This window comes from Panthera leo, chromosome C1, assembly GCF_018350215.1.
Source record: "Panthera leo isolate Ple1 chromosome C1, P.leo_Ple1_pat1.1, whole genome shotgun sequence".
NCBI lineage: Eukaryota > Metazoa > Chordata > Mammalia > Carnivora > Felidae > Panthera > Panthera leo.
Window position 1 is genome coordinate 24,222,632 of NC_056686.1, and position 26,679 is coordinate 24,249,310.

The window sequence follows — 26,679 nt, forward strand, 5'->3', positions numbered from 1 at the left end:
TAGTGACGCACGGCGCAGGCGCGCGATAGGCGGCCGGTCCGTTGGCGCCCGGATGGAGCGGGAGCGGTTGCTTCGCGGGGTGTCGGTGCTGCAGGTGCGGAGAGGGCTGGGAATGCATGATTCCCACCACGGGGTCTCGGACTGGGGTCTTCGAACGAGATGAAGCTACCACGTTCGGCCACCTACCCTCGTGCCCGCCTCCGGAGTTACCGACCCATCCCCACCGCCCTGACGAATGCTGGGACCCACGGGCCCCCACCGGCCTTCCACTCCCACCACACGTTCCTGCGGGATCCAGCAAGTGGCGGGAAGGGCCTCAAATCGAAGAGGGGGATCCAGTCCAGCATCCTCCCTTGAACCCCCGGAGACTGTTCTGACAGCGTCACCTATCCTTTTCCCGCGGCCAGGTCCCTTCTTAGAGTCACTGGGATGAGCTCTCCAGGAGAATCCTCCAGGAATCCCCCCACTTTTGCAGTGATAAGCGTTTTCTTTCCCCTTATTCTCCACACCAGGCCTGCGTCCGGGGCTTCTTGGTCCGACGCCACATCCAGAGACTGCGAGATGAGTATGAGGCTGTTGTACGCGAAATCGAGGGTGACCTGGGCACGCTTCAGTGGACAGAGGGTTGGATTCCCAGGCCCCAGTTTCTCCCAGAGGTAGTACACACCCCAGTGGAAGAAGGGAGGGAAAGGAGGGACCTGGGCAGGGGATTCGAGGAAACGGTAGAAACCACCCTTCCTGTTGACAAGTTTTTCTCAGTGGAAGTACCAGCAGACTCCACTCCTCATATCCCAGTCCTTAGTCCTTACTGCCTTATACGCTAAATCTTGGCACCCAGAAATTTGGAAGGTTTAGCTGTCGGGTTCTCCTACTTCTGTTTTCTCAGAAAGCAAAATCCCATCGGACCTGTAAACCCCAAGAGAGGGCACCAAATCCAGAACAGCAATGGCGGGGCCGCTTCTCATGTAAAGAACCTGAGAGAGAAGCTGTCTTTGGGGAGATGATGCTGAAGCAATCAGGACAGAGCTCAGCAAACTCGGGAAGTCTTCCCTGCAGAGGTGACAGTCCCCCGCCTCAGGATGAGCACAGCAGGCAAGCCAGGAATCCCAGCCAAGATGAGACCAGAGCTATGTCAGGGATGGAAAACCCAGGTACCTCTCTGCCTAGACTGAGGGCAAACCCCTGACGCTCTCTGAGCCTTAGCTTTCCCATCTGAAACGCCAAAGGCTTGTGCTAGATAAGCTGCCTCTCTCTTCTTCCCGATGCCTGGTTAAGGGCAACTTAGGGGTGGGCAGGAGGAGAGTGTCAGGGCCAAAGGATAGGCCAGTGCCCAGTGTATACCCCTAAAAGCCTTCTCCCTTTTTCCCTCCCTCCTTCACAGAAGTTGTAGGTCCAGGACTGCCCCACAGCCAGACCAAGCTTCAGGAACTCCAGTACCACCACAGCCACTTGGCCATGGAACTGCTGTGGCTACAACAGGCCATCAATAGCCGTAAGGAGGTAGCCACTAATTTGAAGCCTTTTCTGCACGTTTAGGGCCAAGGGAGGTGGTTAGGGAAAAGCCTCCTGCTATGCTCAGACAGTCTTGCCTGGTACAGTGTCTTTTCTCTTCCCCAACAGTACCTAATTCTTAAACAGACACTGACATCCCCGGAGGCGAGCCAGATGAGAGACAAGCCCAGCATGTGCCCAGACCACAGGGCTCAGACCTGTGTGAGGGCTGGGTCACAAACAAGCCCACCACTGAAAGACAAGTTCTACAGAGACAGGACCATTAAAGACCCGGACCATGTAGATAACTCCTCCTGGAGGCTGAAATCACAACCCCACAAGTCCCTGGAAAGCCTGGGCACTACAGACAAAACCACTGCTGGGGTCAAGCACAGGGATCCATGCAACAGGAGGGCTAGAGCACAGCTGCCCACACTATCCAATAACCAGGCCTTAGAGAACAGGCTCACTAGAGAGCCACACCGTGGAGGGCCCTGCCTGCAGTTGATGAGAGTCCCGGAGGACCAGATCCCCAAAAGCCTCGAACCTAGGGGCTACTGTTCTGAAAAAGCCAGGATGCAGGTGCCCACACTTGGTGAGGACCCGGATATTGAGGATAAGTCTCCCAGAAAGCCAGAATGCGAAGAGCCTGATTGCCAAAGAGCTAGGCCACGAGAGTTGGACCTCTCAGAGGACCGTGGCATCTGGGATGAGACCTTGGCAGAGCATGGTGGCCAGGATCTCTGGGAGACTAAACCACCCAAGGGCCAGATCCCTAGGGAGAAAAGCTCCAGAGATAGAACCTCCAGTGAACCTAGCCATGAACAATCGACAAACCAGAGGGCTGTACCATGGCGATCGAGGCCACCTAAGAAACTGTCTTTGACAGAGTCTGCCCACACAGGAGAGGACCACTGGAAGGACAAGCCATGGAAAACAGGACCACCAGGCTAGACCCTGGGGAGCCAGGGCCTCATCCTTGCTCCCTGGTACTAGCTCTACCTCCTGCCCTTGGCCATTGGTGGCTCATGGGGCCAAGAGAAGCTGGAGCAGAGAGCTGGCACCGGTATAAGGAGGGGTGGGAGAAGGATACTCTTTCATCTTCCGCCTGTGGCTTACTCCAAATTTGGGGGCAGGGAGTTACCTGGGATAAGTAAAGTGGGGAGCCTGGTGGAGAATAAAGGTTTTTCTTGGCTTCTGTACCTGGCTGTATTTGTCTTCTGCCTCTGTTTAGGACAGACACTGGGGCCCACGTGTTCCTTTCCTGCTGGCATGGGGCATCTTCCCCAGTGCTGGCTGGGAACCACAGTCCGGGGGCAGACTGGCCATCCTTAGGAACAGTCCCCAAAGCTGACCCACCTTTGAGCTCAGCCCTTGGGCTGCAGGGTGGCAGAGAGCTTCAGAGAATTCCTCCTTCTATCCAGTATCGGAACATCTGTGTCTCAGTGCAGTCTCCACCATTGCCTCCCTCACTGAGCCCCAGGGTCTTCCCTTCCAGTATAGTGATCAGATCCACCCTACTCTGTGTGGCTGGATGAGACCCTGAACACAAACAGATGCTCCTGCGGAGTCTCTCCCCACCTTCCTGGGCGAGGGTGCAGGACTCCACCTCTGACTGGCACTGCTCCCAGCCTGCCTAGTTGCCTGGCAACAGCTCCGCGTCTCTTGCCGAGGACACACTATGGCCGGTGGTGGCAATCCAGCAGCCAAGAGGGTAGTGGTATACCGGAATGGGGACCCCTTCTCCCCAGGCTGCCAGCTGGTGGTGAGTCAACGCCGCTTTCCCACCCTGGAGACCTTCCTCTGTGAGGTGACATCGGCTGTGCAGGCCCCAGTGGCTGTGCGGGCCCTCTATACGCCTCGTCATGGCCATCCTGTCACGGACCTGGCGGACCTGCAGAACGGAGGGCAGTATGTGGCTGCTGGCTTTGAAAGATTCCGAAAGCTGCAGTGAGTGGGCTGGGGCTGCTTAGGGCCTTGGGAGGGAGGTAATTGCAAGCACAGTAGCACGTGTTCAGTACTATGTACGTACAGGCACTTTACGTGTTCTCTTCTGGAATATGGCAGCCCTACGCAGGAGGTGGTCTTATCCCTGTTCTTTAGAAGACAATCAAGGAAACCTGCCTAAGAGTACCCAACAAATAGTGGAGTCATGGCTCTGGGTGAAGTCTGATGTTCATGCCCACCACCGTCAGGACCAGAACATTCTCCAGCAGGTTGAGCCCCTTTTTCCAAAGGCTCTTGATTGGATTCTACCACCATCACCACCAAACACTTAAATCCATCTAGCACTTCCTCCTTGCTGTGATTAGGTCTCCTATGTTCCCCACTGAGCTGGGGCCACCCCCTTTGCAGGGTGGGGCCATGCCTTCCAAGATGGGAAAAGAATTTGAGCATCTGAGCTTCCAGGTGCTACTGAGCTGTTGATGGTAGCATAAGGAGCAAGGGGTGGGAAGTCATTCAGACTTAGAACCTGGGCCCTGTCACCTGTTACTTCTGTGTTACTTTAGGTGAGTACTTAGCTTTCAGTCTTCTAGAAAATGAGATAAAACCTCATGAATGAGAAAACTTCTGAGCTACAGTAAGATGCTTAATGAACTAGTTTCTCTTGACCTTTAATCTTAATGGTTTGTGTCTGAGACCCCGGTCTGGGTGGTCAGCCTGATGCAGGGCCCTAAGGCAGGCTCAAAGGCCAGGATGTTTTTGGACTGAGGTGTCTTGAGACTGGCCCAGTGGGAATGGATACCTGCTAAGCTGAGCCCCAGACCCTCACTCTGGCAGCTAGCAGGGTGTTGAGGTCCCAGGCTCCCGAGATGACCTGTGACCCATCTGTCTTTTCAGCTATTTACCCCCTGGACAGAAGGCTCCAGGTGGAAAGAGCAGCAGATTATCAGTGAGTGGGGGTGGGTGGGTGGGTGGGTGCTGTCTTCTAGCCCTCTGTCTTCTCCCTGCTCTTGGGATTGTTCCCAGTTCGGTCTGGGAAGTCAGGGGCCCTGGAAGTAGCAGGATCTGCTGCTGGGAGGCGGGGCACTCTCCACACCCTCTCTGGAGCCAGCTGCTACCCTTCCTGGGGTGCAGGATTTCAAGATGCTATCCCTTGCTCCTTTCCCAGCCTCTCCCTTTACCTCCAGGTTGTGGTCCCCAAAGGAAAAAGGAAGCTGTAAAACACACGAGGGCAAGGGGATGGTTGGAATGTGACTTCAGGGAGGGAGAAGCTCCCTTTGGTGAAAGGTGTGACCAGTCCCATCCCTCCTTGTCCCCTCCTTCAACCACCCTACCCACCTCAGACGAACCCACCCCTAACCAAAGGCCTCAACTGTCTTCTGATCTGAGGGCCTGACTTGGGTTTCAGGATCCTCCTGAGACTCACTGCCCATGTGATGGGACCTGTGGACCACGACCACCGGCAGGTTCCCCCTGCTATATCCAGTGAGTGCTGGTGTCGGGGAGCAGGAGCACAGATTTTGTTTCAGTAAGACCAAGGTGTGGGTGGGATTGTTCCAGAAGCCCCTGGTCTCTGGTGGGGATATAAAAAGTCCCAACATGGGGCGCCTGGGTGGCTCAGTCGGTTGAGCGGCTGACTTCGGCTCAGGTCATGATCTCACGGTCCGTGAGTTCGAGCCCCGCGTCGGGCTCTGCTGACCACTCTGAGCCTGGAGCCTGTTTCTGATTCTGTGTCTCCCTCTCTCTCTGACCCTCCCCCATTCATGCTCTGTCTCTCTCTGTCTCAAAAATAAATAAACGTTAAAAAAAATTAAAAAAAAAAAAGTCCCAACATGCCTGATGGGTGAAAATGGACCAATGTTCTTAGACCATTTTCTGGCCCTGTGCTACCCTTCTTCCTCTCATACGTGGGGAGTGCTGGGGACCCTTCTCCTTACCAGGCTGCTCTTTGTCCCAGTGTGTTCAGGAATGGGGACCTGTTAAGTCCCCCATTTAGCCTGAAGCTGTCCCAGGCGGCCAGCGAGGACTGGAAAACAGTGTTGAAGCTCCTGACTGAGAAGGCCAAACTACAGACCGGAGCTGTGTGCAAGTGAGTATGGGGACTGAGGAGACCCAAAAGTCCCTGGAGGGCATCTCTCTACAGATTTCGGCTGTCCTTAAGGACAATAAGGCAAAAGAAAACATGTTTCCCCAAATGGCACTTCCTTCTATGCTGAGCCCTTGGAGCCAGGGCAGAGCCTAGGAGACTGGCCCAGATGTCCAGAGGGCAAGTGGCCAAAGGGTACCTTGGAACAGTTGTACCCAACCCGTCACAGTCTGCTAAATATGAACAGGGATCTTGTCTACTGGCCCCTACCCACCTACCTCTCTCTCCCAGACTCTGCACCCTGGAAGGGCTCCCACTGTCAGCAAGAGAGGCTCTGGTGAATGGCCATTACTATGTGGCTGTGGGAAAGGATGAGTTCAAGGCCCTCCCCTATCTGGAGCTGCTGGTGCCTAGCCCCTCACTGCCCAGGGGCTGCTGGTATGTATGTGTGAGGCGGTGGGTAGCAGGGTAGAGCAGCGGAAGCCACCCTGATTCCATGCCTTTCTCTGCCTACTATAAACTTTTTCTTTTTTGTTGTTGCAGGCACCCTCCAGACCCAAAGTCTAGGCCTCACAAGCAGTGGGTAGGTGATGGGGGAGGCCACGGGAGGCAGGAAAGATGAGGGGTGACTGGCTTACCTCTCCTCCAGCTCAGGCTCTCACCACATGTCCCTGCGTCCTCTCAGTCACCTTGTGAAACAGAGGTTATCGTTCCCATTTTCTAGTGGAGACACTGAAGTTCAAAGGAGTGAACTAATTTGTGCAGGATGACACAATTATTGAGTGGCAGGGGCCAGACCAGAACCTGGTCTAAGAGACAGCTCAACCAGGCTCCACGAAGATCTTTAGACTGAGTTGCTGGTCCTAAAGCCTTTCTGCCAGGTTGGATGCTGGGAGAAAAAACTGGCATATCTGACATAGCAAGATCCAAAGGAGCTTATCCGCTCCTCAGCTGATCCCAGACCTGAGCCCTCCCAAAAGATGAGCCAGTGAGCACTGGGGGGCTCGGGGGCACAGCCTGGCTTCACTGGGCTTCTTGAGTGCCAGGCACCAGCTGTTCTGTCCCTGGATAAGGCAGCCTGATGGGAAGAGGGAGCCAGGAGGGAGCTATGAAGATGGACGGCATCTCTCCCAAGCTCCCGCAGACACCAAGGGCATTCAAGCGTGGCCTGGCAGGAGAGAAGGCAAGAAGAGCCAGCACCCACAGCCTAAGCCCAGTCTTCCCTCTACAGGCCCATGGCCACGGGGCACAGGCAACCCAGCCCTCTACAAAGGAGCCAAGCCAAATTGAGCCATCTGCTTTTCATGCCAGACGCCAGCAGGCCATTCAGCCAAGAAGCAGGCTCCCCACTCTCTCATTTCCATCAGGTGAGGGGACCCTGGGACCCTCTCACCCACCCTCTGACAGGGATCCAGGATGGTCCCTGCTGTCATGGGAGAGGCCTATGGGGGCAGAGTGCCTGGGTACAGGGCCGGCCCTGACCTCAGCACAAATCTTTCCTGCTCCCCCATGTGCACATGCGGTCCCTGGCCTCTTCGCAGGGACCTGGCAATACAGAAAGAGGCACAGGGAAACTCAAAGCACTGAAACTTCAGCGGGGGGTTTGAAAGGGATGGAGGCCAAAGGCCTGCCTGGGAGCTATGCTGCCATCCTCTGAGGTAGTAGGGAACGTGGAGCAAGGCTCAGGGGAGGGCAGGGGGAGGGGCTGGGAGAGAAGGTCAAGGGAATGATGGCTCCTCAGCCTGGGCATCAGCCCGCACTGCCTCCCTCATCAGGAGTCAAAGGAGTATATGAGGCTCCCCACCCAAGGAAGGAGACAGCGGGGGCCCAGGAAGTGCCAGATGATGAAGACACCTGTGCAGAGGAACCCTTGGATCAGGTGTGCCGGGGCTGGAAGCAGTTCCCCCTTGGCGCTGTAAGCAGATCGAACTCTCCAAGCCCAACCTCCTACCTTGTTACATGAAAAGCAGATCCAAATTTCTAGTCTCTTCCTTTCCTGGGGTCAGAAACTTCAGCTGAGGGCTGGAGACAAGGGATGCTAATGCTCCATTATGTACGGCCTTCCGCCTCCTCCAGAGGGCAGCGCAGATGGTGGACGAGTGCCTGGAAAAGCAGCCTGGGACTGGGGCAGCGATCTCAGCCTCAGCCCTGTCTCTGCCATCTTGGGCACCAGCAGCTCCAGCCGGGAACTGGGGCGTCCACTCTGCAGCCACCATTTATCCTTGCCTCCAGCAGCCTGTTCCAGGGGACCCAGCGCCCCGCCTGGGCTCACAGGATACCCTGTAGCCCCCTCAGCCCTGCCCCACTCTTCTGCTCCTAAACCCACATCCTACTCTTACTTTCCTTTGAACAGAGCAGCCCTAGCCATGGAGGCCATGTCCTTAAGGGATTATCTGGCCAGAGAGAAGAGGAGCCAATCAACCTTTGTAGCCAAGAGAGACTACAAACTTGAGAGCAGGTCTGTCACAATAAAAGAATACTTACTATCCTCTGTCTGTTTAGTGCAGATTTATTTGAGGCTACTGCTCGCCAGGTACCGTACCACATGGCTGGAGTGAGGTGGTGCAGGGGCCCACAGGAGGCTGGCTGGCTGAGAGGGGCAGGCTGGTGAGGATTTCCACCCATCTCATGGGTGGGACAGGCGATGCTACCAGACCGCTCATCTCCTCTGCACCTGCCATTCATCCCCTCAGATGCCCCTCAGGCAGCGGGGGCCCCTGACAGCCCTGGAGGCCTTCTGTTTGCATTTCTGGCTCAGACTACGGCTGGCTGTCTCCATGCAGTCCGTGGACCCTGCTGCTATGACAGTCCGGATCAGGCCATAGTGACAGTGGCTGGGCTGGGGGCCTGACATGAAAGCACGAAGAGGGCTGCCGGGGCAGAAGGGTCGCTGGAGGAGCGTGAAGTCTCTTGTGCTAAATCCTAGCAGTCGAACAGATCTCGGAAGTTACAAAATCCTTTTGCTCCAGTTCTCTTGTGCAATCCACCACGAGGTAGCTCTTAGCCCCCTAAGAGAGGAGGACGCTGAGGCTCAGGCGGGGAAGTGCTAGGTCCGTCTGCTGCACCTCACGTGAGGCTGTACCTCACGGCTCAGGGGCTTCCTGGAGACAGAAGCGCTGCAGGGTGGCATCGGCCCACTCAACGGGCAGACAGTTGCCCCTGGGTCTTGCTCACGGAGCTTGTGACGCAGAGTGTAATTCCTGCCATGGTGAGCACCATGCCTGTGAATGCTCCTGGGAGAATGGGCAGAAATCGAGGGGCTGAGCCCAGCCACGCTAGGAGGAGCTGGTGCAGGGCTGGGCGCCCAGCTCAGATGGGGTCTGTCCCCAGAACGCCCAGGGGAAGGAAACTCTGATGGCTCTAAGGAAGAGCTGCAGAAGAAAGGGGTGGGATGGGGAAAGATCCTCTCCTCCCCTGCCCTTGGGAGATGGCTCTGGAAAGGACTAACCAGGGGTGGCAAGGCCCAAGTAGCGGCTTCCTGCACTTGCAAGCAGTCTAACTTACCTTTTCCACCAATATCTTCTCCAAGGACCTTCCCAACAATCAGTGTGAAGATGATGGCCAGAGAGTTGCTGATGGGTACAGCTAGGGTCAGATCTGAGTGATCAGAATGAAAAAAAATCTCTGAGATGCCAAAAAATGCCTTTCTAGGCACAAAACAGTTTATCAATACAGCCTGTTTAAAAAAAAAAAGAAAGAAAAAAAAAAGTATCTCTTTCCAGATGAAATCAGAGCAAAACTCAAGATTCAAGCCATGTTTCCTGACTCTAAATTTGGTGCTCCTTCAATTCCAGCATGAAGACCTGAACTATATAGTGGTCGGTGACCACGCGGTTGGCCGATAAGGATAAGGTCTTTGTACTCAGAGAGCTTCTGAGATCCCAAGGGTATCTGGACAGGCCACAAAGCCCAAAGGATGCAGGAGGACGAGTGCAAAAACACAGTCATCACTTAGTAAGTGCAAATTGTGTGCTGGGTGCTTTGTATCTTACAGACATATCTTACAACACTGCAAGAAGAGCGTTGTCATTTTGCATAAAGAAAACAAAAGCTCAGAGGGGACACATAAATTGAGGCCGACTGAGAATGTTATTTATTTATCTATTTAGTTTAGCTCATTTATTTTTTGAGAGAGAGAGAGAGAGAGAGAGAGAGAGAGAGAGCAGGGGAGGAGCAGAGAGGATCCCAAGTAGGCTCCGCACTGCCAGTGCAGAGCTAGATGCAGGGGCTTGAAATCACAAACTGTGAGATGATGACCTGCGTTGAGATCGAGTCAGAGGCCTAACCGACTGTGCCACCCAAGTGCCCCCATCTTCTTAAAAAGTTATATTTTAGGCTACTTAAGAAGATGGGGGTGCCTGGCTGGCTCAGTCGGTACAGCGTGTGACTCTAGATCTCAGGGTTGTGAGTTCAAGCCCCACGTTGAGTGTAATGCTTACTTTAAAAAAAAAAAAAAAAAAAAGTTTTAAGAAAATAGACCTCATGTTAAGTGTGCTTATTACACAAGCGTACAAAAAAAAAGTTTAAATCAGAAACTGAGCTACTTACGATGACAAGACTAATAACTGCCAGGCCAACTGCTCACGTTGGCTCCTGAGTCAGCTCATTCCTTCCCAGCATTCCCGGCCTCACCTGCTTCAGGAAGAGGAGGAACTGTCCTGTTTCTCATCCCAAGAGTCCCCACCATGGATGGCATTCCCCACCCAAGAAACTGACCCAACTACCTACTCAGAGCTGCTTCCTGGGGCTCACACACCTTCCGTGGAATGCGAGGACTGCTATCGACTGGTGTGCAACAGTAGATGGGGAGGGGAAGCAGCATGGGGCCGTGGAAGAGCAAGGGCACTGGAGTGAGGCTGACCTAGGTCTCCCTGTGCCGCCTTGGTTAGGCCCTTGACCTCTGAAGTCTACAAGTACAACAATGATAGCAAGGTGACAAGACGGGATAATGTGTCTAGCTCCTGGCTGAAGATATACATCTTTGATAAAGTGACCACTGTTGTTGATTACTACAATAGACAGATGCTAAAAGATGGATGTAGAGCAGGAGAGGAGATAACAGGACCCTAACGTTGCCATCTGCTCAAAACTTGGTAAGGGGCTAACTGCAGTCAGCTGGCATTCTTGGGCAGCAGGGAGTGCCAGAGGCTTTCAAACTTGCTTTTATTTATTTGCTTTTCAAACTTTTGGGGTTTAAGTTTTATTTAAGTAATCTCCACACCCAACAGGGAGCTTGAACTCACAATCCCGAGATCAAGAGTCACATGCTCTACCGACTAAGCCACCCAGGTGCTCAAACTTCCTGTTAAATGATGTTTTATGGGGCGCCTGCGTGGCTCAGTCAGTTTAGACATCTGACTCTTGATTTCGGCTCAGGTCATGGTCTCACAGTTCGTGAGATTGAGCCTTGCATCGGGCTCTGTGCTGGCAGTGCGGAGCCTGCTTGGGATTCTCTCTCTCCCTCTCTCTCTGCCCCTCCCCACTCACTCTCTCTCTCTCTCAAAATAAATAAATAAACCTTTTTTAAAAATGACGTCTCAGGACACCTGGGTGGTTCAGTCAGTTAAGCATCTGACTTTTGATTTCGGCTCAGGTCATGATGTCACAGTTCGTGGGTTCAAGCCCCACATCAGGCTCTGTGCTGGCAGTGCAGAGCCTGCTTGGGATTCTCTCTCTCTCTTCCTCTCTCATTGCCCCTCCCCTACTCATGCTGTCTCTGTCTCTCTGAAAATAAATTTTAAAAAATGATGTCTTATGAGAAGCCCCACATGTAAAAGGGATAAATGTAGCCTCTAGTTGAAGCTGAAGTGGTAGGTCTTGAGGTCAGCCTGTCTCCTCACCCTTCTGTGGCCTCTGAGGGGTTCTCCAGAGCTCTCTGGGGCCTGGGTGAGATTCCATGGGAGACGAAACCACAGCAGGGGGACTTCTCATAGTTAAGTTCAAGAACATAAACTTGGAGTAATACATAGCTTCAAATCCTTCTGCACTAACATGCTTGACTTCAGAGAAGGGAAATAAATTGCCCCAAGTTTTGTAACTTCATCTCCTACACGGATATCATGTCTGCTTCATAGCATCATGATCACCATCCAATAGAAATCCGGCGTCATTTCATTGCACTTCTCTTGATGGCACTTTGCAGATACTGTGTTTTTAACAAATTGAAGGTTTGTGGAAACCCTGCATCGAGCAAGTCTATCGTTGTCATTTTTCCAACGGCATTTACTCACTTTGTATGTCTGTGTCACATTTTGGTAATTCTTGCAGTATTTCAAACTGTTCCTTATTATTATACATGTCATGCTGATCTGTGATCAGGGATTATGACTTGCTGAAAGCTCAGATGATGGTTACCATTTCAAGCAATAAAGTATTTTTTAATGTTTATTTATTTATTTAAATTTATTTATTTTGAGAGAGAGTGGGAGGGAGGGGCAGAGAGAGAGGGAAAGAGAGAGAATCCCAAGCAGGCTCACCGCTGTCAGCATGAAGTCCTGTGTAGGGCTGAAACTCACGAACTGTGAGACCATGACCTGAGCCAAAGTCGGACCAACTGAACTTAACCAACTGAGCCACCCAGGTGCCCCAGCAATAAAGTATTTTTTTAAGATTTAAAAAAAAAAAAAAAAATTTTTTTTTTTTACTTATTTGTAAGAGAGAGAGAGCACATGCACACAAGTGGGGGAGGGGGAGAGAGAGAGGGAGAGACACAGAATCTGAAGCAGGCTTCAGGCTCCAAGGAGCACAGAGCCTGACACGGGGCTCAAACCCACGATCCGAGCCAAAGTCAGTCTCTCAACCGACTGAGCCACCCAGGCGCCCCAAGTATTTTTTAATTAAAATATGTGCGTTGTTGTAGCAGACATGATGCTATTGCACACGTAATAGGCTACAGAATAGTATAAACATAACTTTTTGTTTTTTAATTTTTATTTTAAATCTTATTCTTTTTTAACTTTATTTTTTATCTGTTAAAATTTACACCCAAATTAGTTAGCATATAGTGCAACAATGATTTCAGTAGACCCCTTAGTGCCCCTTACCGTTTAGCCCATCCCCCCTCCCACAGCCCCTCCAGTAACCTTCTGTTTGTTCTCCATATTTATGAGTCTCTTCTATTTTCTCCCCCTCACTGTTTTTATATTATTTTTGTTTCCCTTCCCTTATGTTCATCTGTTTTGTCTCCTAAAGTCCTCATATGAGTGAAGACATATGATTTTTGTCTTTCTCTGACTAATTTCACTTAGCATAATACCCTCCAGTTCCATCCATGTAGTCGCAAATGGCAAGATTTCATTCTTTTTGATTGCCGAGTAATACTCCATCGTATATATATAGACCACATCTTCTTTATCCATTCATCCATCCATGGACATTTGGGCTCTTTCCATACTTTGGCTATTGTCGATAGTGCTGGTATAAACATGGGGGTGCATGTGTCCCTTTGAAACAGCACACCTGTATCCCGTGGATAAATACCTAGTAGTGCAATTGCTGGGTCATAGAGTAGTTCTATTTTTAGTTTTTTGAGGAACCTCCATACTGTTTTCCAGAGTGGCTGCACCAGCTTGCATTCCCACTTAAATCTTATCCTTGAGTAAACTCTACACTCAAACTCACAACCCTGAGATCAATAGTTGCATGTTCCACATACTGAGCCAGCAGATGCCCCTAAACATAACTTTTATATGCACTGGGGAACGAAAAAATTCATTTGCCTTGTTCTGCAATATAAGTTTTATTGCGGTAGTCTGGAACCAAACCTGCAGCATCTCTGAGGTATGGCTATAAAATGTGTAAAACTAGCACAGTATCTGATGCAGTAGAGGACAGTCATCAATCAGTGGGGGAAAGGAAATTTATATTTATTGAGCTCCTACAGTGTGCACCAGGTACTCTGCTAGATGCTTCTCACACACTGAATTTAATTCTCTCAATGGCAAGAAGACCATCCTTTGAAACCAACGCTCAATTAAGAGACTTACACAGGGTCAGACAGGTAGCACACAGTGGAAACAAGAGTGTCAGCGCCAGCCATTAGCACAGCAAAATGAACCTTCCCTCTTCCTCTGCTGCTGCGCAAGACCGCCGGGCTACAGATCAACCCAAATGCCTGGCAGCATACTCATAATCAGCCCACTGTGCCCCAACTGCTCAGGGAAGAGGGTGCAGAGAGGGAACTGGAGATAGTGGGCTCTCCCTCACTCATGGAAAAAAGGTGTTTCAGGCACCCTCCCCAAGTGACTCTTCTGGGTGGCTTCCACCACTGAGCATGGCAGTTCTAAGTCAGAAACCCACCTGTTGATGCCAAGGTGAGGTAGTAGAGAAGGGAGCCACACTGGTTGAGGAAAAAGGGCATCAAGTACTGGAAACAGAAGAAATCTGCAGTCAGTGTGATGCTGGACTGAGCAGCATTGCCTTCTTTGAGCTTCTAGCTATGCCTTTCTTTAGAAGGAGGGGTAGCTATAAGGGCCCAGAGAGTGTTTAGCCTTCTGAAAAGGACCCTTCAGGGCAGACAGGAAGTTACTGACTGAACTCCAAGCCTTTGCCTTGAATGCCCCTCCCACAGCCCTGCTACTCCCATCTTCCCCCTCCAGCAAGTCCCTGAGTGCCAATGTCACTCCCTCCAGAAAGCATTCCCCCAGGCTCCTAGCTCCAACCTCCCTCCTGTGAACTCAGGAGGCACCTAATCTGTACCTATTTCATAGCCCTTAGCCCAGAGAGGTGGTTGTGTCTGTGTCTTGTCTTACCCACTAGCCTAGACGGCAGCACTGAGGTCAGGGGTAGTTCTCTAGATCTTCCCACCCCAGGGTCAACTTAAGCCCCAAGTCCTCCCTTGGAAAGGTCTGTTGGAGGGATCACCATAATAAAACATTAGTAACAGCAGCCATAGATTGAACACCAATTGTGTACTAGTTAAGTGCTTTATGTGCCTCACCTCACTGAATCCTCACAACTACCCTATAAGATGGTTACCATTCTTTCCCATTTTACAGATGATGAAACTGAGGCTCAAGCAGGACAGGTGTCTCATCTAAGAGCTTCCAGCGAGTAAGCTGGTGGGGAGCAGACTCTGACTCAGATTTGTTTGACTCCAGAGACCACATTTTTAGCAGCTATGCGCGAGAAAGGGGCCATTCACAGACGTACCTCAGTGTTCAAGAAGAGGGTCTTCATCTCCTGCAGCAACTGCCGGGCCCAGGTCCGCTCATGAACTTGCTGCAGGCGGGAGGAGGCCCGCTTCAGCAGCGGCTGTGTGCCACCCCACAGGGCAGCCACCAGCACCAGAGCCAGCACCTGCCCTGGATGGAGACGCGAGTGACCCTCACCCCCACCAAACTGCCGCCCGCGGGGCCCAGCCCTCCTCTGGCCTCCCCTCCTCAGCCAGCCGCTGCCACATCTCTCCTTCGCTCTCCAACGCCCCGGGTGAGACTGGCGAATAGGGCAGGGCCCTGGAGGCCGAGGAGATGGATCCAGGAGCCCAAAGTTTGGGGCTGGGGCAGGGGTCGAGGTTAAGTGGTGAAGGTGGAGCAGGAAATGAACTCAGGGCAAGGCTCGGGAAGCCCCTAGAGGGGCGGGGCCGCCTACCCACCTAGAGATGCCGCCATGGCAACGCCGCTCCCGGCCACTTCCGGGAGCGAAGGGGCGGAGACCCACAATCCGGAAGTGGCGCTAAGCCCCTTCCGGTCCCACTCACGTTGCTGCTTTCCTTTCGTCAACGCAGGGATGGTGAGTTCCCCTGAGTTGGGGTGTTAGCATGGGGGGTCTTTGGGGGTCTGGAGCTGGAGCAGGGGCCGATATTTGGCGGTGACACTCCCGTCTTGTCTTCACAGAAGCCGATCCTGCTGCAGGGCCATGAGCGGTCCATTACGCAGATTAAGTACAACCGCGAGGGAGACCTCCTCTTCACGGTGGCCAAGGACCCTGTGAGCGTCGGCAGAGGGCGGGTCGGCGGGACCTTGCAGCAGGGGCCGAGAGGGGGCGAGTTCACTCTCACTGGGCGGTGGGTGGACAAGCCAGTTTTGCCCGAGAGGAGAGACCATCCCGGGAGAGAGCATTTTACCGGGAAAACGCAGTTGTTGGTAGAAGGAAGGAGTAGCCAGGAGGAAAAAAGCCACAGACCATTGTGGAAGGGGGACGGAGATGAGAGTCAGCCCCTTCAGGGGACTGGGAAGGGACCATTCTGAGAAAGAACAAAACTATTCTTCCAGGTAGGGGAACACACCATCTCTAGAAAAGGACAGCTGATCCTTGGACTGTGAGGGACAACAGAGGATTTATGGGGGTGTCCCTGGGCTCATTTCAGTCGGTCCTTCTGGGCCCCATCCCGCTTTTCACTGAGTGCAAACAGCCTCTCACAGCACTGCCCTTTGAGGCACCTCCCTATGCAAGACGTTAACTCTAGTGGCTCAAAGTGGGAGTTGGGAAGCCTACAGACCTGATTTGAATCGTGACTCCCACGTCCAATAGCAGCGTGACTTTGAGCCTGTCATTTAATCTTTCTAAACTTCATTTCCTTTTTTATACATTATGGGTACAAATAGTACCTCCCTCGTGGGGTTGCCTTCAGGGTTAAATGAGATTCAAGTAAGGAGCTTAGCACAGTAAGTACCCGGTGTGTATGAGTGAAGAATTGTTAGTCATTTATATTTTAAATCCCTTAGACACCATTTTATTGAAGCTTCACAGCTACCCTTTGAAGAAGGCATTATTGTTGTGGCCATTTTACAGATAGGAAAAGAAGCTCAGAGGAGAGAAGCACTGTATTTGAGAGTTTGGGGGAGGACTGGGACAATGGCTTGGAGATGTTTTTGCAAGCCTCCTGGTGCCCCTGCCACTTACCTGCAGGAAGGGGGAGAATCTAGGAGTTGTTCTTTTTACCAGCAACCTGCTGTTTCCCAAGAAATGAGCAGGAGAGGGTAAAACGTGGCCTCAGTAGAGGCTGTGGAGGGTTCCTGGGGAACCTCTAAATAGAAGGCCATTGCTCTGCTTGGGATGTTTACCACGTGTCGCTGTCATTAACTCCTCCAGATCGTCAATGTATGGTACTCTGTGAACGGTGAGAGGCTGGGCACTTACATGGGCCATACTGGAGCTGTGTGGTGTGTGGATGCCGACTGTATCCTTGTCTTTGCTCTGAGTCTGTGCTCCCAGGGTCTGCCAGCAACGGAGAGGCCGCCAACTTGGAGTTGAGAGTTTGGGAGGATATTGTGGGTCTAGGGAACGATATCTACCTCCTAATCCCCAGTCCGTACCCTGGTTGGGGGAACAGTCAGGACAAGTTGCAGTTCTAGATGAGGAGGGTAGAATGCTCCGAGGTAAGAGAGGAAGGAAGGCTGGCGGGGGCTGAGTGGGGAGGTGATTCAGTTGGTGTTCCAGGAGGACAGGGGCTCAGGTGAACTGGGTTCTATTTCTTAACACCCTCTTCAGGGGACACCAAACATGTCCTCACCGGCTCAGCTGACAATAGCTGTCGTCTCTGGGACTGTGAAACAGGTAAGCCTGGATCGTTTACTTTTTCCTCAAACAGCAAGAACCTACAGTATACTTGTTTAGGTGAATACATTTTGGGGAAATAGAAATCCAGACATGGCTCCTGTTCTGAGGAACAGGAAGCAGACAAGGAAAGGATAACAGACAAGAAAAGAGGTGCTACACGGGGCACCTGGGTGGCTCAGTCGGTTGAGGGGCTGACTTCGGCTCAGGTCATGATCTCCCGGTTTGTGAGTACGAGCCCCGCGTCAGGCTTTGTGCTGTCAGCATAGAGCCCGCTTTGGATCCTCTGTCCCGCCCCCCCCCCCCCCCCACTCTCTCTGAAAATAAATAAACTTAAAAAAATAAAATAAAAGGAGGCACTGTGGTGAGACATAAGCCATGTTGGAGAAAGCACAGAGCACTGTGGAAGGCCAGAGGGGGGCAGCTGATGTCTGGATTGGGGATGGAAGCAACCCGGGAAGGTTTCCCAAGAAAAATGTCATGTGAGCTGGGGTTTAAAGGATGAGAAAGAGGTCATCAGTTTGGCACAGACTGGAACGAAAGCATGGCAAGTGTCCTGTCCAAGTCATCTGATCTGTGGGGAGTTTCTGCTTCTTAGGAGATGAAATAGGAGAGAAGATGAGGCCGGCAAGGGTCAGAATAGGCCATGAATGACAAACTCAGGAGCTTGGCTTTTTTCCGTCAGACTTGGCGTGCTGTCCCTCAGCAGGGCAGAGCATGTTCGGTTTTAGCAAACTCCGGTGGCGGTGGGGAGCATTGGAAGAACAGACCGAAGACACGGGAGCCTATGAACTTGCTCCGTTGAATAAATATTTACTCGGCACCCAGTTCTGTGCCAGCTCTATGCTGGGTACTGGAGACACGCAGAGAAATTCTGAGAAGACAGATACATTTGCACTCCGCTATGAGAGCAGTGCCACAGCAGCAGGATGTCTGAGGAGAGACAGAGAGGAAGTTAAAAATCTTGAGCCAAAGCGTAGCCACCAAGGTGGCGGTGGGTTGGGGTCACTAGACCAGGAGAAGCAGTGAACAGGAAGATAGGTAGATGTAGAGAGTGTTCTCTTCTCAATGGCGTTGGACAAGGGGTAGCCCAGATTTCTGCCTGTCTCCAGGGAAGCAGCTGGCCCTACTCAAGACCAATTCAGCTGTCCGGACGTGTGGCTTTGACTTTGGGGGCAACATCATCATGTTCTCCACAGACAAGCAGATGGGCTATCAGTGCTTTGTGAGCTTCTTTGACCTGCGGGATCCAAGCCAGATCGGTGAGGCAGAGCTCGGGGGGTGAGGACCGGGGCTGGGGTACGGGGCGTAGCTCCAGAGCCCAGGGCCTGACCTCTTCTGCACACAGACAACAACGAGCCCTACATGAAGATCCCTTGCAACGACTCCAAGATCACCAGTGCCGTTTGGGGACCCCTGGGGGAGTGCATCATCGCGGGCCACGAGGGCGGAGAGCTCAACCAGTATAGTGCCAAGGTGAGGAGGTGGGTGGGGCCCAAGTCCACCAGAAAGATTCCCTTCAAAAGGCAGGATAGCACAGCAGTGAAGAACACCACTTTTTAGCTGTGAATTTAGGCAAGTTACTTCACTGAGCCTGTTTATCTGTAAAACGTTGCAAGGATCAAAGGACATCAGGCATTTGAAAAACTTGTCACACAGTACTCTGGATAGGTTCATAATGATCACAAGTAAGCATTTTCCTGCCACTACTGAGTGCCATGCTGGGCTCTTAGGACAAAGACATGAATCAGACATGCGCCCTGTCCCCAGGGAGACGGACTGGCAAACAGCTAGCACATGAGTCAGGTTGTGAGTTGTGCCACCACAGAGGTCTTGAGCCAAGCACAGAAAGTGCCCTCCGTCACAGAGAAGGTGGCACGTACATTAAGCCGTGAAGAATAAATAGAGCTTCAAGCAAGAAGAGAAGGCAGTTCCACAGGTGAAAGGAACAGTGCACACAAAAGCACAGAGTTAAGGGAGTAGGGGGACTGGTCAGAAGAGAGTCTGGTGTCATTGGGACGCGGTATTGGAGAAAGTGGATAGCGACTAGATTTTTCGAGTGTCAGGAGGTAAAGGAACTGTGATTTTCCTTTTGGTAGCGGGGAATCTTCAAATGGTTATTGCTGATCAGATTTTCTCTTTAGAGGCTTTTGCAGGCATAGTTCAGAGAATGGACCTGAGTGAGGCAATAGCTCTGGAGGTGTGGAGCACCTGAGAGTCAAGAGATGTAGGGGTGACTGATGAGATGGGGGATGAGGACAGGGCCAAGCCCAGGCTGTCTTGATTTCTTGTTTGGGTGCCTGGGCAATGCTGGAGGGCACTACCATAAAGGTTAGTCAGTCACTCAGCAAACATCAGCTGTAGTCCAGTAGGCCCTAGACCTACCTGCAGAAAGGGAATGGAAACCAAATCAAAGGCGTGAATCATGCTTGATGCCAGCAAAGAGTGGAACTGATCTGTGCCTTCGGATAGGCCTGACTGTAAAGCTGGTGTGCTTATTCCCCGAAATACAGGAGCCAGATATGTCCCTACCATGTGTCCACATTGATGGAGGAGACAAAAATACATCCTTCCCACAGAATAGGTAAAAATAATTCAGGAATGGGGTGCCTGCATGGCCCAGTCGGTTGAGCATCCGACTTCAGTTCAGGTCATGATCTCACATCGGGCTCGCTGCTGTCGGCACAGAGCCCACTTCAGATCCTCTGTCCCCCTCCCCCCCTCTCTGCCCCACCCCCACTTGTCTTCTCTGTCTCTCTCAAAAATAAAATTTTTTTTAAAAGTTTAAAAACTAGGGCGCCTGGGTGGCTCAGTCGGTTAAGCGGCCGACTTCAGCTCAGGTCATGATCTCGTGGTCCGTGAGTTCGAGCCCCGCGTTGGGCTCTGTGCTGACAGCTCAGAGCCTGTAGCCTGTTTCAGATTCTGTGTCTTCCTCCCTCTGACCCTCCCCCGTTCATGCTCTGTCTCTCTCTGTCTCAAAAATAAATAAACGTTAAAAAAATCAAATAAATAAATAAAAATAAAAAGTTTAAAAACTAATAATTCAGGAAAGGGGCACCTGGCTGACTCAGTCCATAGAGCATGCAATTCTTGATCTTGGGGTCGTGAGTTCAAGCCCCGCAATGGTCATAAAGCTTACTTAAAAACAACAACAAAAATAATTCAGGAGAGAAAAGGAAAATTCTCTGAGGGTCTAGTGTGTGTGAGGCTCAGTGCTCAAAAGACCTTTTAATCATCTCACCAGTGTCTGCACAATGTAGACCAGGTTCATGTCACAACGAAGTCAAACAAGACACAGTCCCAGTCTCCCTCTAGTGAACCTCGGTGGTGGGCTTTTAGTAATCTTGTTTTCTAGATAGAGAAGTTGAGGCACAGAAAGGTGCTTTTGAGGGCAGACTCTCAAATTCTGCTCTTTGTACTGTACAGGCTAGCCGGTTGCTGAGTGGGAAGGGAAATCAGGAGGTGAAATGGCCCTTGGAGAAGATCTAAAAAAAGCTGGACACACAGCAGTGCTTGTGGACTGTGACTCCACCCCTGGCTGGGGAGGGGTGAGCTCAGGCACTCTGCCCCTTACAGGTTGCACGATCTCCTGCACAGCGGGTCACACCATCGCTCTGAGCCTTACTTTCTTCCTTTGAAAATGTCCTTTAGGGGCGCCTGGGTGGCTCAGTCGGTTGAACACCCAACTGTTCATTTCCACTCAGGTCATGATCTCTTGATTCATGAGTTCAAGCCCCGCGTCAGGCTCTGTCCTGACAGAGCCTGCTTGGGATTCTTTCTCTGCCCCTCCCCTGTGTGCTCTCTCAAAAAAAAAGAAAAGAAAGGAAAGAAAACAGGTGTTGAGTATATAGTACAATGCTTGGCAAATTGTGACTGTTCACAATTCAGTGACTGTTGAAAGGAGTAAGTGAAAAGTGCTCTGCCCTTGTAATGTGTTGATTAATTAATAGGTCCATAGGTATGTCACCATAAGCATGTATTTTCGTAGATGGGACTACCAGTGTTGATGAAATGTATACGTGGGCCACGTTTGGATGTGGGCTTTGGAGGGGGTAAATGTTAGTTCAGGGAATACTTAGGCCATCCCAACCCAGACCTCCCTTCCCCCGGCTGGGACAGGGGGCAGTATAGAAGCCCTGCTGAGCAGTGGGGCCTGTGGAGGTCAGGCTACCCAGAACCTCACTCTTCCCCTTCCGCCTTCCCCAGTCTGGAGAGGTACTGGTGAATGTTAAGGAGCACTCCCGACAGATCAATGACATCCAGTTATCCAGGGATATGACCATGTTTGTCACTGCCTCCAAGGACAACACAGCCAAGGTGAGCCTGGGCAAGGGGCCTGGCGGGGGGCTCCTCCCACCATCCTGCAAGGCTTTCAACTTGCCCGACTTCCCCCAAGAAGACTCCTTTTACAGATTGCTTTCCCCTGTCTTCTCCAGCTCTTTGACTCCACAACTCTTGAACACCAGAAGACTTTCCGGACAGAACGTCCAGTCAACTCAGCTGCCCTCTCTCCCAACTATGACCATGTAAGGGAAGCACACCCAGGCTTCTGCTGAAGCCTCGGACTGCTTCCAGCATCTGGGTGTCAATGGAGATCTGAATTCTGGAGGAAATAATGTCAGCTAGAGAGGAGATTCCCAGAGCAATGATTCAATGATTGGGCAGCCCCGGGGGATAGGGCAGGAGGTGGCTAAAGTATCTTTTGGGCCCTGCCCTTAGCATCCTTCCAATCTGATGTGGGAGATATTAAAAGCTTATGAGCTGGGGATAAGAAACAGAAAATGGACTTGCCTGCCCTTTGGGCCTGTCTAGCTTTTCTTCTTCCCTTCAGGTGGTGCTGGGTGGTGGTCAGGAAGCCATGGATGTAACCACCACCTCCACCAGGATTGGCAAGTTTGAGGCCAGGTAAGTGGTGGGGGGGGGGGGGGGGGGGGGGGGGACTCTTCCAAGTCAAAACCCCATGGAGTGTCTTTCATGATGGACACAAACCATATACCCGAGACTTCCCTTATTTCTTTGGCTGCTAGGAGGTGCAGCTAGATTTGTGGCCTTCCTGGGACAGGTGTGTGATACAGCAGTTACAGCATGACCTTGGACCCACTGTGAAGCCCTGGACACATCCTTGTATTTCTCTGTGCCCGATTATCGATCGTATAATGGGGACAGCGATAATACACTTACCTCATACAGTTATACAGATCAAATGCATGAGTTAACGAGTTAACACTTGCTGCACAGCATGCAGTAAGGAAGTTAGCTATCCAGTCTGCCCCCCCCGTCTTATTTTGTTCACATTCCCCACTCTCTACTTTGCATTTGGGGAGTGGTACGTCCAATGTGTCTCGGAAGGAGATGGAGAGTGAATTGTCCCTTCCCACCACCCTCCTCCAGGTTCTTCCACTTGGCCTTTGAAGAAGAGTTTGGAAGAGTCAAGGGTCACTTCGGACCCATCAACAGTGTTGCCTTCCATCCCGATGGCAAGAGGTAGGGCTCCGTGCAGGGAGCTGAGCTTAGCCCGGGACTGGCCTCTATCCCTTTACCATGCCCTGCCCGACAGGCCTGTCTCCCTCCCCCAGAGGGGGCACCTGACTGGTCCCTGGCTCTTCTCTCTCCAGCTACAGCAGCGGTGGCGAAGATGGTTATGTCCGCATCCACTATTTTGACCCACAGTACTTTGAGTTTGAGTTTGAGGCTTAAGAAGCTTGGATCTCCATCAAGACCGGGGAAGTTTCTGGGCCTGGACTCACAGAAAGTTTTGGACTCTGAGAAATAAATTAGTTTGGAAATAAATGGCTTCTGGCGAGAAATTTTATGGGAACTGTTAACATCATTTTCCCTTCTCATTGACACCCAGGGAGCTGATACCAGTCATGGATATCTTTATTATTTGGACCTTCTCCCCCACACTACGGACACTTCAAACCTGGAGCTTCGGTATTAAGAGCTAGGCTGGGTTGCAGGCACCGTCATCCAAGGCCCAAAGGTACTGAGGGACCTGGAGAGGTCTCAGGAACGTCTCAGCCACTATCCAAGGAGCCAGCCCTTAAAGTTGGGGCTCAGAGGCTGAAACTGTTGGCTGAGAGAGCTTGGTCTTCTCCTTATCTGTCACTATTTGCCACACCTTCTCCCATGCTACCTCTGAAGGTTCAGGTGGGCGGATCCAACGCAGAAATAGGCCTGAGGAGGAGGAGGACAGATAAGGAAGCTGAGCAGAGGGGTTAGCTAGCTCCCCAGGGAAGAAGTTGGGGTAGGGGGTCACCTTGCCAGAGTCGCAGGCTCTGGAGCTCCACGGAGGGCCAGATGGCCAAGGGATTGGGAGCGTAGAGCGGGTTCCGGAGTTTCCGTTGCTCTTTTGGCTGGTTGAGCCCAGACCACAAGGAGTGTGTTCGAGTCCTCACTTCACAAAGGCATCTGTAGGAAGTGAGTTTCCAGACTCAAGCTATGCCTTCTGGGATTCTGGGTTGGGGACCCTGATTAGTAGGGTGCCAGCCATCCCGGGGCAGTGATAACCTCTCCTTTTTCCTGCACATGTTCTTGCCAGTCAGATACATGTACTGGGCACTAGAATAAAGGAGAACAAAACAAAGTCCTAGTTGTTCAGGGGTTCCACTTAGTTCTGCCTGGAAGTATCAGGGAGGCTCATGAGAATGTGCCACTTGGGCTGGGTCTGTCTGCAGAAGTTCACCAGGTGCGCAAAAGCGTGGAAATACTCAGGAGGGGAGACTGGGGCCGAGAGCAAGAAAGTGGGAACAGGCCCAAGTGAATGTTGGCGAGTTTTTTTAAGCTGGTGACGGGAACTACAGCAGTGAGACGGCTGTCCCAATAGCCCATGTGGGAAGGAGAGTCTGGACTGGGGTTAGCAGGAGGGGCCTTTGACAGGAAAGGGCCAAGTAAAAGTTTTAGGAGAAAGGCTGTATATGAAGGACAGGGGAGAGGGAGTTACACAAAGATAACCATTTCTAACCTGGATGACCCAGTAGTGGAGTCAGCGAAAACAACATGGGGGATGGGGACCCAGGCAACTAAAGAGAACAGTCTCATCTCAGACCGATGAGAGATGGCTCTGGGGGGGCTTGGGAGCATATGCAACAAGCCAACCAAATGGTAAGAACAACCACTGCTTGTGTGCCAGGCACTGTGCTAAGCACTTCCCATGCCTTAACTCCACTAATCTGCACACAGCCCTGCTCCACAGAGATTGTGGCTGCCGTTAGAATCCTCTCCTTGCTACAGATGGATAGAAACTGAGACAGGTTTCCTAGGATGCCCCAACAGGTGAGTGGTGGAGCTGGAAGTTAAGCCCAAAACATTTGACTCCGTTTTCAACCTCTACACCATTGCTTCACTAGAATCGACCCTGCAAGTGGTAGGGAGCCGCAGAAATGATTTATTTTGCAGCAACTCTCCCCATCGGTCCTTGTTTTTAAGCTAGGGGTGCACGTGCCCTTGGTTCTGGACAGAGTAGGTAGGTCTGTAGGATTGGCCTTGGACCCATTCAAATCTGGGTTTGCAGAAATTAGGGGAAAGGGTGGGGTTTGGAGGCAGGGGAGGGAGGAAAGAACACTCCAGAGTTTTCCCCAAAGAGAAACTCATTCAAAAGGCAAAGATGCCTTCCAGGGACATAGGTGCTGACACAGCAGGTGTCTGACCCCATCCTGTGCCTGGCCCCTGACTCACCTTGACACCCCCTTAGCTCACCTCTCCTTTTCGCTGTTGCAGAGGAAGGTGCCAAAAGGGGAGGCATACGCGTGCTCAAACAGGGCCAACAGCAGCCCCTCCCCAAACTCCAGTGACAGCGGGAACTGGCGGCCCAGCTGCCACACGCAGTCCAGGAAGAGGAGAAAGGTGGGTGCCTCGTGCTTGGGACGGGCATGGGAGAAGGCCGAGTGGGCACAGCGCAGCTGGAAGGGGTGGCCAGCCTGGGAAAGGGGTAGAGCCATGGGCGCAAGGAAACAGGGTTTCTGGATAGAGGGGCTGGGCTGGGGCTGAGTGGCCACTTACCTGGATCCACTCCCGCTCCACCAGTTCCTGGAATCCAGCCATGGTCCGGCTCAAGGGGTCCAGGATGAGCTGGGCCAGCGAAGTCACAAGCAGGGTGCTATCTGTGCCTTCAGCCCCATGCACCAAGATGCAGGCCCCTTCCCTGTGGGCCAGGACTTATTAACTGGCCAGTCCCTCCCTGCCTGGGGTGGCCGGGCCAGGAATCGAATGGGCCCATTTCTAGACTGTATGTGCTTACTGAGACGTGGTTGTGTGCCCAGGGGTTGAGAGCCCTGCCCGTCCGCCGCCCTGTTCTCTGCCTCGTAGGGTGGGGCCTTACCTCTCCATGCCCTGGGCTGCTAGGCAGGCGGTGCTCAGTGCCTCTTTCACATGTGCCAGCCAGCAGCAGCCTTCTAGTCGACGGAGCCAGCTGTCCGTGCTCTGCTGCGGGTCCCCACAGGCCTCCACCAGGCGCACGAAGCTCTCCTGTAGAGGCTGTCCCCTGCACAAGTGGGAATCTGGTCATCCCATCTCCAGCCCAAGCTCTGGTGAGCACAGCCTGGGAGCCAGTGCTCCAGACCAATGAGGGAGACGAAGAACCCTCAGAGGAGCCCATTCGACAAGAGGGACACAGGACCCTTTGGGGAGCTCACTTAATCTGATGGGAATGATTCAGTATCTTTGGGGATTCCCCAATCTGATGGAGGAGACCCAAGACCCCTTGGGGGAGACCTAGTCTGTTTGGGGGGGTACCTGGGGAAAGGTCACACAACTCTGTCGGAAACAATGCCATGGGAAACGCCCAATTTGATGGGAGCAGCACAGTACTCCCTGGGGAGTCCCCGTCTGACAAGAGAAACACAATACTCTTAGGATTCTGGTATCTGCCCCTACTTCCCGGAAACTGCTCTGCTCAAGATCACCAATGTGACCTCCCACCAGAAAATCTAATGGAGATTTTTCCAGCCCTGTTTAAAAGCCTCCAATGGCTCCCCTCTGCCTTTAGGATAAAGTCTAAGCTCATAATCGTGGCATTCAAGACCTTTTCTCTGGTCGCTGTCACCCCTTTAGCCCCATCTCTCTCTACACTCTACCTCACACTCTATACTCCCACCAGACTGACATACTTGCAGCTCCCCAGGCAGGGCAAATGGCCAGGAACTCTACAGTTTTGTCCACCTGCAGTGTCCTGCTCTCTGGCTAACTCCTCTCCGGTGTCAGGTAAAAGGGATGCTTTCTTTGCACTACCCACACACAAGAGAGGGGCGCCTGCTCTATGCTGCTGCTTATCACACTGAATCCTAACTGCCAATATACCGCGGATCTCTCAGCCACGTCTGGGCTGGCCACCATCTCAGCCTCTGGTGCTCAATCAACACTGGCTGAATAAAGGAATAAACGGGTTTGTATTCTGGACAGGGGAGCTTCCTCAAAGCACAAAAACTCCCTCAGGACCTCCTCTCGGTACTACCAGCACCTGGAGACCCAGGCAATAGGTACAGGTGTGCAGGTCCAGCACTCAGGGCAGGGCTGGGACCAATGGGGAAGGGTGTGTGTGTGTGTGTGTGTGTGTGTAGTGTAGTGTAGTGTAGTTGCTCCTGGAAGTCAGTTTAATGTAGAGAGGCTTTTTCTTTTCCAGGCAGAGTTGGGGTGCCTGGAGAGAAATGAGATCTGTCAGTGGG

General features: G+C 52.2%; 4 protein-coding genes across 5 annotated transcripts; 3 read left to right on the plus strand and 1 right to left on the minus strand.

Moving 5' to 3' along the window:
• IQCC (IQ motif containing C) lies at nt 1-2,691 on the plus strand. Of its 2 annotated transcripts, none has more exons than XM_042949367.1 (5): nt 1-94; nt 513-656; nt 887-1,151; nt 1,382-1,500; nt 1,621-2,691. In XM_042949367.1, exons 1-5 carry the CDS (start codon nt 53-55, stop codon nt 2,443-2,445), a joined length of 1,395 nt encoding a protein of 464 aa, XP_042805301.1. In that variant the 5' UTR covers nt 1-52; the 3' UTR covers nt 2,446-2,691. The 2 variants fall into 2 exon arrangements, with proteins under 2 accessions (XP_042805301.1, XP_042805300.1); XM_042949366.1 differs by lacking the exon at nt 1-94 and adding an exon at nt 105-297.
• Nucleotides 2,692-2,709: 18 nt separating this feature from the next.
• DCDC2B (doublecortin domain containing 2B) lies at nt 2,710-7,956 on the plus strand. Its single transcript, XM_042949374.1, has 9 exons — nt 2,710-3,441; nt 4,333-4,384; nt 4,844-4,920; nt 5,393-5,524; nt 5,813-5,959; nt 6,065-6,104; nt 6,753-6,888; nt 7,297-7,400; nt 7,598-7,956. Exons 1-9 carry the CDS (start codon nt 3,173-3,175, stop codon nt 7,805-7,807), a joined length of 1,167 nt encoding a protein of 388 aa, XP_042805308.1. The 5' UTR covers nt 2,710-3,172; the 3' UTR covers nt 7,808-7,956.
• A 58-nt stretch (nt 7,957-8,014) lies between these two features.
• Nucleotides 8,015-15,155, minus strand: TMEM234 (transmembrane protein 234). Its single transcript, XM_042949372.1, has 5 exons — nt 15,114-15,155; nt 14,672-14,823; nt 13,820-13,886; nt 9,026-9,118; nt 8,015-8,754 (listed from the first exon to the last, which is right to left on the minus strand). The coding sequence occupies exons 1-5, from the start codon at nt 15,127-15,129 to the stop codon at nt 8,660-8,662; spliced, it is 423 nt and encodes a 140-aa protein (XP_042805306.1). The 5' UTR covers nt 15,130-15,155; the 3' UTR covers nt 8,015-8,659.
• Nucleotides 15,047-25,669, plus strand: EIF3I (eukaryotic translation initiation factor 3 subunit I). Its single transcript, XM_042949373.1, is given in 13 exon segments — nt 15,047-15,250; nt 15,355-15,447; nt 16,553-16,640; nt 16,952-17,017; nt 18,130-18,279; nt 18,366-18,493; nt 21,224-21,334; nt 21,454-21,543; nt 21,849-21,922; nt 22,409-22,501; nt 24,737-24,862; nt 25,397-25,545; nt 25,548-25,669. Coding segments are annotated over 13 exon segments (1,398 nt in total). The 5' UTR covers nt 15,047-15,127; the 3' UTR covers nt 25,655-25,669.
• Nucleotides 25,670-26,679: the final 1,010 nt, after the last annotated feature.

What these genes read in the sequence shown, in the direction of transcription:
- IQCC (XM_042949366.1), top strand. Translation starts at nt 160, where the DNA reads ATGAAGCTACCACGTTCGGCCACCTACCCTCGTGCCCGCCTCCGGAGT. An exon ending in ACACGTTCCTGCGGGATCCA is followed by an intron (nt 298 to 512) that starts GCAAGTGGCGGG and finishes TCTCCACACCAG; the next exon opens with GCCTGCGTCCGGGGCTTCTT. An exon ending in GTCAGGGATGGAAAACCCAG is followed by an intron (nt 1,152 to 1,381) that starts GTACCTCTCTGC and finishes CCTCCTTCACAG; the next exon opens with AAGTTGTAGGTCCAGGACTG.
- DCDC2B (XM_042949374.1), top strand. Translation starts at nt 3,173, where the DNA reads ATGGCCGGTGGTGGCAATCCAGCAGCCAAGAGGGTAGTGGTATACCGG. An exon ending in GAAAGAGCAGCAGATTATCA is followed by an intron (nt 4,385 to 4,843) that starts GTGAGTGGGGGT and finishes CTTGGGTTTCAG; the next exon opens with GATCCTCCTGAGACTCACTG. An exon ending in CAGAGGAACCCTTGGATCAG is followed by an intron (nt 7,401 to 7,597) that starts GTGTGCCGGGGC and finishes CGCCTCCTCCAG; the next exon opens with AGGGCAGCGCAGATGGTGGA.
- TMEM234 (XM_042949372.1), bottom strand. An exon ending in CCCTCTTCTTGAACACTGAG is followed by an intron (nt 13,887 to 14,671) that starts GTACGTCTGTGA and finishes TTCTGTTTCCAG; the next exon opens with TACTTGATGCCCTTTTTCCT. An exon ending in CCTCACCTTGGCATCAACAG is followed by an intron (nt 9,119 to 13,819) that starts GTGGGTTTCTGA and finishes CTGATCACTCAG; the next exon opens with ATCTGACCCTAGCTGTACCC.